General features: G+C 37.3%; 1 protein-coding gene across 1 annotated transcript in view; it reads right to left on the bottom strand.

Annotated features, from left to right (window-relative positions):
• The window catches only part of Arpc4 (Actin-related protein 2/3 complex, subunit 4), a 71570-nt gene that overhangs the window by 33075 nt on the left and 26008 nt on the right, over positions 1-12487 (bottom strand). The window contains exon 3 of the mRNA XM_090385505.1: positions 10015-10222. Coding sequence (XP_090241631.1) covers positions 10015-10222 — 208 coding nt within the window. The remainder of the gene's footprint in view (positions 1-10014; positions 10223-12487) is intronic.

The following is a 12487-nucleotide window of genomic DNA, read 5'->3' as shown; positions in this document are numbered from 1 at the left end:
AGAGAGCCCTTTAGCAACATTTGTTTTGTTTTATTAGTTGAGATTTGAAGTTTGTGTTTGACACCAGATATTCAAGTCCTCTAGAACTTCATTTGCTCTGCACTCTAGCTCTAGGCGGGAATTACCAAAAATCAGAATAGCAAGGTCGTCTGCATAAGCTGTCTGAAGGATGTTGTCTCAATCAACCGAGAGCCACCCATCAAGGACCATGTTCCAGCACACAGGGCCAAGAACAGAGTCCTGAGGGCAGCCCCTAGAAACAGATCTGGTGACAGAGCAGAATCCTGAGGAAACTGTGATGCTGCGAGAATCAAAGTAATTCAAAAGGAGACGGTAAATAGGAGCTGAGACCCTGGCCTCTCTGGACCTCGCCAGGACACTCGGCCACCAAGCAGTGTCGAATGCCCCTTTGAAATCAACAAAGAGACCAAGGACATATTTAGAATTAGAATTCTGAACAGAACTCAAAATCTGACAAATAGCATTAACAGAAGACCTTCCACGTGTAAAGCCAAATTGAAGTGGGGAACTTAGGTTTCAGTCTAAATAGTAATTTAGAAGATGAGAAACAATTTTTCCAAGACTTTGCCAAGGCTGGGCAACAGTGCAATGGGCCTGTAAGAGGCCGGATCATTGGAGGGTTTGTCAAAGGACTTAAGCAGCAGTTTAAGTCTAGCCTGTTTTCAAGCCAGCGGGGAATAATCCCGAAGACAGACAAGCATTCAAAAGATTTAATATAATTAATGGGCAATTTTTCCAAAATCTTTTAAGTACAGAAACCTCAAGGAGATCCTGTCCAGGACATTTACCATCCCTTAAGGTTGAGATAGCAGATTCCAGCTCAGTATCTGTAAAAGGAGCTTTGGTTCGAGGCCCTTGGTATGATAAATGATCTAATCTCATTGCAGTTTGGATGGTGTTTTCACAAGAGGCAGTGTCCTCATGGAGCAAGCCGTCCAAGATGGCATTAATTGACAAACTCCAGTCCAAGGTTTCATTACCATTTACAATAATAGAAGAAAGAACATCACCGGGATGAACCTTGTTAGTAACAAGTTTGTAGAGTAATCCCCATGGATCTTCATTTATGTTATGCTGAACAAACCTTGCCCAGGCAAGTTTCTTCTCTTGGAAAATGGTATTGAAAACTCCTTCTATTGGATTTATACAACTCACCAAGTCTGTCAATCTCATCTTTCTCTCTCTCTGGGCCTGTTAGCTCTCTTTGCTCTCTGAAAATTACGACGAGCATTTTGTAAGTTTCTTCTGAGAATTGTGAGATTTGGGGTCCACCGTGAAACACTATTCATTTTTTGTTTTTTTCTTTTTTAGAGTGGACTCACAGACAGTGATTAGAATCTCTTGAACCCTAGAAACCAGCATATCAGCAAGAAGCAAGCCAAGTTGGACAATAATTTCTTCTGAAATAAGCTCACGAACCTTTACATCAAAGATATTCCAATCAATGTGTTTTGTCTTAAACTGGGGGAAGTCAAAACAGCACCTGATAACCCTAGGATTTTGCTTAGACTGATCATAAAAGTGATGACATTGTGGTCGCTCGAGCACCACGAAGTATGGCTAAGCCAGTTGGAAATGCCATAACCAAGAGTAGAGTTTGAAAGGGTAATGTCAATATAAGATTGACCCACAGAAGAAACAAAAGTAGGCAGATGGCATGGGGTATTCCACAGAGTGAGTTATTGGACTGAATAAGCTTCTCCAAAAGTTCACCTTTAGAGTCTGTAGTAGGGCTATTCCAAAGCTGGGAGTGAGCATTAGCATCCATCATAAAAATGACAGGAAAACCAGATAAATGGATCAAAACGTCTTCCATGTAATTTAGAAATGGCTCTATGGCCTGACTACATTGCATACAGAGAAATCACATAAATTTTTCCAAAACAGCCTTCTGAGCATGCACATATGGCATATGTGGAGCAGAGATTAGAAATTTTTGTTACAGTAATGAGGGGGTCAGCAACCACCAGGGCGGCCCAAACCCTGGTAGTGGCATTACCCCAGTCACCGACCGTAACAGGGTTTGAAGAAATAATGCGACAGCTGAGAGGGAGGCCCTTGACCGCACCCCCATAAGAATACAGTTCTTGTAACCCTAAAAGTTGAAATTTGTGTTGGACCATTAACTTAGAAAGATCACTTAAAATCGATAAAGATCATTGACAATTTAACTGTAAAGTATATACACAAGGCATTCCAGAGTTAGATAAAGTCAGTCCAAATTTTTGTTACTTCTTGGGCTTTCACAAATTCAGGGCACTTAACATGCTTGAAGGAATGGTCCGCATTCCTCTTCTTAAGCCGACAATTTGGGCAAACAGCAGGTTCCTCCATTTTAGGACGGTCTTGAATTTGATGACCCAGGTCACCGCAATGTCCGCAGGTAAACTCGGACTGGTGGCAGTTTTTAGCCAAGTGTCTGTAGCTAAGATATTTAAAACAGCGTGATGCTGTGAAAAAATCCTTCATACCATGGACAGACCATCCGATAAAAACCTTGCTATTTGAAGCCAAAAACACTTTCCTAATTTTATTTGGGATCTCAAGAACCCAATGTTGATTGTTTTTGTTCCGAGACCTGATTTTAAAACAAACCTTAATAGACTCGAAATCTTCCTGGGAAATCCCATGATCCACAAGGTTTTTATTGAATAAGTCCTCCAGAAAATCAGTCATTGACATCTTTAGGTATGTCATATATTATGACAGTTGGATTTAATTTTTTAGGGGAATCCACAGAAAATTTTAACTCCTTGAACTTAGGGCAGGATTTCAGTTTATTTAGATCCTTACTGTTATCAGTTTTGATTAGAACTCCCTTTTCTCTTATTTTTCTTATCGATTTAATCTTTAATTTTTTAAATTCAGGTTTAAGACTTTTAGAAATTTTAGCTTTAACTTCTTCACTGGTTTTACAATTACTATCTGCATTTGCTTTAACTAAGAGTATGTACTTTGTTTGAACATCCGGTAAGTTAACTTCACTCTGAGATTGTTTGCCAGTGCCTAAGGCAACCACACCTGCATAGGTGGGAGGCGCAACGGTTGGCAAGGCATTTTGTTGTTTCCTCTCAACATTTAAGATTATTTAATTTTGTTCTCAACTTTTCGTTCTCTATTGTTAGATCTATCACTAACCTTTCCATATTGTTCCAATTTTTGGACATCTCAACAAACATAAGAGGTGTCACAGTAGAGCCCTCTATAAAAACATCAAGCATATTTGCTTTTAATCCAAAAAGATAGTCAAGAATAGTTGCACTACCAATTTGTTCACAAACTTGGGAATCATTAAACGTATGAGTAGAATTTAAAGGTCCTTGAATAGGGGGAAATTTGTCTTCCAGTGTTTTTTCCATCATAGCTGGAGATTCCTTGAAACTGGTGTCTGGAACTTCAGAGAAAGTCAATTCTCCAGACAACTCGGCTACTGAAGCACTATAATCTGACATTTCAGACGACAGAAATATGTATAGGGGAGGATCATCAAAGCTTTCCAGGAACATGAAGCCGGCTTTTCCATTAGGAACTGTGTAAGGGCTTTGTGACTAACACTGTATGTCGCTTCACCCTACGGCAGGACTCTTATGACGTTTACTTTGACTTCACCTGTGGGGGGGGGGATTATCACTCCTCTCTGACCGTGACTGGGGCTGCAATCCAGTAGGCAAAAATCCGAACTGCTGAAAATGACTATCTTCCACTGCAGAACGTGCCTGGTTCGATTTAACTTGCACACAATTTGAAAGAGTTAGAATAAACGGATCCGGGAGATACTCACCTTGGGAGAGGTAGAACCATTTGGCCATTGCACTGTAGCATGTGAGAAACTTTTAACATACTATAAATAACATAACATTCTATGTTATTAACATAACATAACAATGTTATAGTTAATATAATTAACTATAACATTCACTTATACCGTGTCTCCGCCACCTACCGACAAACAAAATGACTGTAATCAAACAATATCTTATACTTTTTTACTACAAATGTTACTTTTTTTTAAGGTGATGCAGTTTTTTTTGTCCGCCGCCACACACACTGATGGTATTGCATCTACTAACAAGAGTTTGAGGAAATTTATCAACATTTGTTTGACATCAAAAACTGATTTTTGATGTTAACCAAATTTCAAGGCAATTTTTTTGTTGAAAGCTGGGCCATAAACTTCTGAAAGCTGGCATCAAATCCAAAAACAGAAAGAATGAAATTGAATAAATAAATTTTTTTTTAAATAACTATTACAATTATTAATACAAAAATTTGTTTGTGGAAACTAGTCAGTACAATAAACCCTCGATTTAACGGACCCCAGTATAACGGACAGGACAAATAATAATACAGTAAAGTACATATTAATCTCGACCATATTATTTTTTTTAGGTTATACATAACTTCAGTGTTATTACTAATTAAAAATTAATAATAATTACTTATTTCCATTATTGTTTTGATAATTACCTACTTTTAGTTTTATAATCAAATTCAGGAAATTATTTTTTATTCTTTCTGAAAACATGTTCAAATAGCTGTTTTCCCAGATTAGTATTAGTATTAGTATTAGTAACAGCTGCATGGTGCAAGAAAGCCTATGGCTTATGCTGCACCAGCCAAAAAAAAAAAAAAAAAAAAAATCCGAACAAAACAATGATAAAAACAAAAAAAAAAATAAATAAATAAAATAAATAACTAAATAATAATAATTAATAAATACAAAAAAATATATATATATAAATAAAATATAAATAAAAAGGAAATTAAACCTATCATCCTATGCGCTTCCCTTACCCGAAAGTACTATCCAGATGACCTTTGAATTTCCCCAAACTGTCGGCCTCTACCACCCATGAAGGCAACTTATTCCAGTAATTTATAACTCGCTGGCTAAAATAAAACTTCCTGCAGTCCAATCTAAACATTTCCCCCCGTAACTTGAATTTATGTCCCCTAGTCCTAGCATCATTATCTCTTATTACAGATAAGAGAGGCAGTGACTTGCAAGCTGAACGTGACTCAGGACACTAAACTGCAGGTCTACCGACTCGCTTTGTTTCGGTCTCAGTCTGCCTCAAGATATCATGTGGCCAGGTTGTACAAAGGGTACTAGGAAAGTTTTGCAATATGACGCAACAATGAATCACAGGAAGCTGCTTGTTGCTGCATGTTGAGACATGTTCATACGTGCTAGTAGCCGCCGCGCCAAGTCGATGGGCTCAGTTATTCATTAGTAGTGAGAGTGTAAAGTGCTTGCGATGGCATCGTGGTCACGAAATGAGATAAGGACAGTTTTGCGGTATAATTTCGTGCGTGGTTTAACCATAGACCAGTGCTTAGAAGAAATGACTCTTGCACTAGATGATGATTGTCCACATCGTACAACGATATTCAGGTGGTATAGAGAATTCCAAAGGGGAAATTTCACTCTGGAGGATTCTGAGAGGCCGGGAAAGCCACGAACATCAGTTACGGAGGAAAACGTTACTGCTGTGAGGAAAATGCCTGACGAAAACAGGCGAGTGACCTACCAACAGATAGAGGATACTTTGGGCCTAAATGCACCAGCAATTCGTTCGATTCTGCAAGATCATTTGCACGTGAAGAAACTTTGTTCTCTCTGGGTGCCGCATCAACTGACTGAAGAGCAGATGACACGACGTGTGGCTTGGTGCCGGGAGATGTTAAAAAAGTTTGATAAGGGACAATCTCGGTATGTGAACAACATCGTGACAGGTGACGAGACTTGGCTGTACTATTACGATCTGCCGACCAAGGCTCAAAACAAAGTTTGGGTCTTTGATGATGACGACACACCCGTAATTGTCAGAAAATCCCGATCTGTAAAGAAGAAAATGATAGCTGTATTTTTCAAATCGAGTGGAATTGGGGAACGTGTCGTTTTGAACACGCAGAAGACAGTCACAGCTAAGTGGTATACTGAACAATGCCTGCCTAAAGTCATTGGATCTATGAAGAACCTGCGGCCAAAGTCAAGAATGGACACCTGGTACCTCCATCACGATAATGCTGCAGCTCACCGCGCCAAAGCCTGCACCGAATATTTGACCACGACAGGACTGAAACTTCTCGAGCACCCTCCCTACAGTTCAGACCTTGCTCCCTGCGACTTTGCACTGTTCCCGCATGTGAAAATGAAGCTAAAAGGGAGGCGGTTTTCCAGTGATGAGGACCTTCTACGGGCTCGGGACAACGAGTGTGCTTTACTCCCTAGTGAAACTTGGCAGAACTGGTTTAAAGATTGGTTTCGGAGGATGGAGAGGTGTATTGAATGTAGAGGAAATTACTTTGAAAAAATTAAATAAACAAAGCTGTATTGCAAAACTTTCCTAGTACCCTTTGTACACAGAATATTTCTGTGATTTCTGAATTGTGACTTTTTATTAAATTTATTAAAATATTATTTTTTATTAAAATAAATTTATTAAAAATTTATTAAATAAAGTTACAATCCTTATAATTTAAAATGGCAACAAGTGATAGAGGAGTTAAAAGAAAGCGTGTGAACTTAAATGTGGCACAGAAATTAAAGCTAATTGAGAAATTAGAACAAGGCATCTCAGTAGCATGTGTTTATGAAATTTACAGCATAAAAAACAAACTGTTTCTGATATCTGTAAATCAAAGGGCAAATTACTGCATTTTTTTTTAAAATACAGTGTTGATAGCTCTAAATGTGGTTCTACAGAGGAGAGTAGAAAACACATAAAAGTTGCACGAGATAAAAACTTAGAAGCTGCATATAAGTTGTATGTTCAACAGAGATCTAGTGGTGTTAATGTACGAATTTTTGAGTTGAAATCTGCATGTGAAACTCTTGGAAAACACATGGGACTTAATGTTAAGGCAAGTAATGGGTGGTTGTGGTGTTTTAGAAAAAGGCATGGCATTGTGAACAAGAAAACCTGTGATGAATCTTTTAAGTGCAGACACTTCACAAGTTGAGCCATTTAGAAAATTTATAAATTAACTTATTAAATCCGAGGGCCTTATTTTATCACAGGTTTACAATGTCAATGAAACTGGCCTCTTCTATCGTGCTGTTCCTCAAAATACGCTGGCCTACAAACATGAACACAGCACTCCTGGTCGCAAGTTAAGTAAAGAGCGAATTTCTGCCTTACTTCGTGCAAATGCCGATGGCATGCATCACCTGAAGCCCATGGTGGTAGGGAAATCAAAAGAAACTTAAAGACAATATGAATCAGTTGCCTGCTATTTACACCAGCTCAAAGAATGCGTGTGATTTACTTCAGAAATTTTTTCTGATTGGTTCTTCAACCACTTCGTCCCTGGTGTGAGGCGCTTCCAGACAGATGTTCTGAAAGTTTCCCCCAATAATGTAAAGGCACTGTTGCTTCTTGACAATGCCCCTGCTCATCCTAGTGCAGAAGTTAGTTAGTAAGGATGGCAGAATTAAATGTCTTTTTTGCCTCTTAACACAACTTGTTATTCAGCCAATGGACCAGGGAATAATTGCAGCCTGCAAGAGGCTGTATATGAAGAACTTTTTGGAAGAAGTAATGGTTGTGTTGGAAGATGAAGAAGATGCAAAAGAAAACACAAGAGGAGCCAGGACACTTCAGAATCTACGAGCCTACATTAAGTCTGCGCTCTAACTTTGCAGCTGCTTGGAAGGAGATGAAGGCTACAACTTTGGCAAATGGTTGGAAGAAGTTGTACAATATTGAACCAGATTTGGATTTTGAGGGATTTGAGGCAAATGACTTTCAGCACACCCTTGTAAATACTGGCAACTGGGAAATAACTGAAGATGATGCTCTGAAATGGCTTGAAAACGATGAAGGTAATCCTGGCTACCAAGTCCTCACTAAAGAAGAAATTGTGGACAAGGTTCAATATGGCAAGGCAGGGGAAGAAGAAGACATTAAGGAAGAGCAAATTACACCAGCATGGCCTACACTGTCTGAAATGAGAAATCTCATGGACATCGCCATCCACTACATAGGGACATGTTCTGACCCTGAAATTGTCCCTTACTATGAACATTTTCGGCAGTTCAGGGCGATCATTAAAAATGACCCCCCCCCCAGGTTACATTCGATTTAACGGACTTTCGGCATTAACAGACACCCCTTCTCCCCTATTAGTCCATTAAATCAAGGGTTTACTGTATTAGTAACCAGAGGGGGGGGGGGAAATCATTAAAAAGTTTTAAATGCCCCAACATGATATCAAGTTTAATTTCTGGGTCTTTGCGACCAGGACCGTACTTACACTTCTCGGGGCAAGAGGCGGTGCCCCCTTTAAAGATACCAGAGTCCAAAAATAAAAAAAAAAAAAACTTGCATATATAAATGTAATCATAAAAACAATTAATTTTACTGATCTCTTTAAACACAAATGTTGTATTCGAAATATAAAGAACAGTACTGAACAATTCAAATCACTAAAATGCACTACACTTTCATGGTTATCATATGTTCCGTTATAAGAATCAATTTTAAACGCCTTTGTGCTCTGTGTCACATATTGTTCATACCTCTGGCCTTTAGGCAATAGAGCTGCTGCTATAGAATGCACGAATTAAGAACTAAAGGGATATTCCACAATTTACCATGTCCGTAACAACACATTTACAACCAACTCCCACATACTGTTCTGGGAAGTCACGCTGGTCAACTGCTTTCTTGCATTCACAGCTAGTGGAAAAGATTAAGGCATATTCCCAATGCAGATAATACGCCGTGGGTCAACCTGTGTTCTACTGTTAGATCCTATTAGAAAATTAGAAGAGAGTGATTTTCCTTTATTCTGAAAATTAATCTGTTCTTTTACAGAAATGAGTCATATACACTTTCACTAAATTTCACCTGTCTCCATTTACATGGTAGGTACAAGTGGGCCCTAGTTCGGGGCATTAAAAAAAGGAAATCACTTTAAAAATTTGAGATTACGGAGGCCATACAAGGTCCCCCTTTATGGTGAGGCACAAAGCTAGCACCTCATATGCCTGTTCATAAGTACGGTCCCATTTGCAAACCAGGTAGGTTATAGTCATGATAATTGCAGACGGGAGTACAAAAGGGTTAATATTTCATCGAGTTCCATTACATCAAGATAGATTAAGGGAAATCTGTAAAACTGCAAGTCTATAGAATGTAGTTGTATTTCACATGAGTGAGCAGTTTTGTCGTTATCTTGTAGAATGTTATGCTGCTGACTAAGTTCACACATTTTCTTGCTACAGCAGATACTAGAGCACTTCTAACCGAGCCCATAACCTCCATTTGCATTTGGCTGTGGCAGATAATCACATCACTACTGACAGAGTGTATATAATCTCTGTGCATTTTACTGCAGTGAATATTTCAACACCAGCGACCAAGTACATTTTCTCCATTTACCAAGCACCTAGAAAGAAAACAGGTTGCTGACAGAGAGCTAACCAAGCACATAGATTCTGTTTACTGAGTAAGTAGCAGGAGAGTTGGATAGTTCCTTAAACTCTTTCTTTACTTTTCTCCCGTACCTCACTATGATGAATCTTCCCATGGTTCCATCCCAGGAATATTTCAACATAATTAATCAGGAACAGAATCCCCCCCCCCTCCATGGTAACCCCTTCTGTTTGGAATTTCAATACACTAGATTAATTAACAAATATGCAGAATAAAGTATTTATTTACTTTTTTTTTTTTTTTTAAATAAACTAACCTAATATCTTTAGACAATATGGATGGCTTGCACCTGAACACTTATGGGTATTTTAATTATATATACAACCTGGGTGGCTATTGATACTGTAGTCTTCTAGATGTAACTTTTTCAAGTACTTTCAAGTATACTTTAAACTGAACCATTTTTTCTTTTTTTTTTCAGTTTTCATTAGTGTAATTAATTTTAAAAGGTCAAAAATGTTCTAAAATGCTATTCAAATAAAATTATTTTGTCTTTGATGTGTTTTTATTATCCTGATATAATGTGTCAAGGTTATTGCAAAACTCTCACCTCTACTGGTTTTCTCCTTAATACAATAAAATTTTCTGCTCTCATCATCATAAAACGCATAAACTTGTGGCAGAGTATCCTTTCTATTTCATCCGCTTGTTTTACAGCAATGCTAATACGAAGGGAATTGACTGAGCCTTCAATTAGTACTTTCTCTTTTTCATTACGGCTTATTACAACTGGAGTAAGGAGTAATTCTCTGCTACTTCTGAAAAGTTAATACATATAATAAACAAAAATATTATGCTTGTTACAGCTAATCCGATTTGTATGTGCTCTCTCTCTCTCTCTCTCTCTCTCTCTCTCTCTCTCTCTCTCTCTCTCTCTCAGGAAGTTTATCATATTTAGAAAGAGAGAGATATTATATCATATAGAGGTGCAAAAACTTGTGCAAGACATTTTTAGGCCTTTATTCAAAGGTTTAATCGATCTCTCTCTCTCTCTCTCTCTCAGGACTATCTAAAGTTTATCATATTTAGAAAGAGAGAGATATTATATCATTTAGAGGTGCACAAACTTGTGCAGGACATTTTTAGGCCTTTATTCAAAGGTTTAAAGGTCTTAAAACACATACACAACATATAAACTATGATATATGTTTACTAAAATTTCAAATTCTGTTAAGTTTAATATGTTGTTCATAATAAATAAAAGATATTACTTATTCTAACAATGTAAGTTTAATCAAGCTGAAATCAATGAAAACATTATTTCTAGAAACTAATAATACTTTTAGGACTTAAGAAATGATAAAATGTAAACTTTCTCATTCTTATGTTTTTTTTTTTTTTTTTTTTTTTTGCTAAAAAAAATGAGTTTAAGCTGAAAATCCAAGACAGTAATAATAATTTTAAAAAAAAAATCAGAATTTTATGGTTGTATGGTCATTAGTACAAACATTGAGTCTTTAATGTAACAATCAATTTTTATAAGTTAAGATGATTTTTTTTTAAAAAGGAACTAAATACCAAGAAAATAGACATTTTTTGTAAACTATATTCTCTGAACTATGAAACATGCACACACAGTTGGCATTGCAATAGCAACACCCATCCCCCATGTAGGGACAGACTGGGCTGTGATGCTGGTGAAGGCTCAAAAGCCAGAAACAGCTGATAACACATGGAAATCTGTGGCCTGGTCTGATGACTCCTGTTTACTGCTATATCATACTGATGGACATATCTGCATTTGGAGAAAGCAATATGAAGCCATGGCACCTAGTCACTGTTCATGTTTGGCAGACTGGAGATAGTGGTGTTATGGTTTGCGGACCGTTTTCATGACATGCTCTGGGTCCTCTGATCACCGTTAATCAACAGCTCAGTGGGGACACCTACCTTTCCATTGTTGTCAAATTACATCCTTCCATGATGACAGTGTACCCAGACAACTTCGACATATCAACAAGATAAGACAATGCACCATGCCACACAGCCCAGAATGTTGCTAGCTGGTTTCAGGAACATTACAATCAATTCTGTCCTCCATGGCTGCCCACCTCATCCCAGTCGAGTGTGCAACGCATGGTAACACATCCCCTGCAACACCTTTTGAAACCTATCCCAAGATGCATACAGGCTGTATTATGGGCAAAAGGTGGTTCCACGCAGTATTAGGCAGATGATGTTGCTAAAGCAAATCCAACTGTGTGTCTGTGTGTGTGTGAACCCGGGAAACCCACACTAGGTTCAGATCCTGTTTTCTTCAGAAATATTCTTTTCTGAGAATTTGTCCAAGAACCTGTTAGTTCTGATTCTATATATATCTTGGTGACCAGACTACACCCAGTTTTTATATTTCCATGCTGTTCACTTTCTCTATTGATCTGAATAGTGAGTCTTCACATAAAATAAAAGGTGATGGATATTTACATTTCTTTAGCCTCATTTGCTTGCTAAGAAAGAGGACCAACAAAAACTGCCCACATTTACGTAATATTTACTCTAAAAATATAAAAGAAATATTTATAAACAAAGTGTGGTTTAATATATTGTAAAAATAATTACATTAATATATTGAGGATTCAAGAAGTGAGTGGCTGCTGAAAACACATTTTTTAAGTTTTTGGAAAACTGATGATTTTACACTTAACATACTAAACTGTCTTTAATAAATAGTTTTAACTGTCCTAAACACATACATTAATATATTTTTAAATTTAGCAAAGGATTGAAATAAGTTACAAATTAATATTCATAAAGTCTTTGTCATTAGTGATTTTGGTGCAAACATTGTATCTTGTAATTAACAACTTTTAGTGTAGTACATCATAGTAAAAAGTGCAGTGTTTTAAATTGTAATAAGTAGTAGTGGCAATGAAACAAGAAAGCAAGCTTATATAACATCAGCCAAAAAAAAAAAAAAAAAAAAAACTCACTACACACTTCTCCAATCCATATCCTCCAAGAATTTCTCTCATTCTTCCTTATTTTTATTTAAACCATCCACTTCTACAATAACAGATGGAAGC

This window comes from Mastigoproctus giganteus, chromosome 11 (genome assembly GCF_048544385.1).
Source record: "Mastigoproctus giganteus isolate SK-2022 chromosome 11, ASM4854438v1, whole genome shotgun sequence".
Lineage (NCBI taxonomy): Eukaryota > Metazoa > Arthropoda > Arachnida > Uropygi > Thelyphonidae > Mastigoproctus > Mastigoproctus giganteus.
Note: the sequence above shows the minus strand (reverse complement) of the source record. Positions and strands in the feature narration are given on the sequence as shown.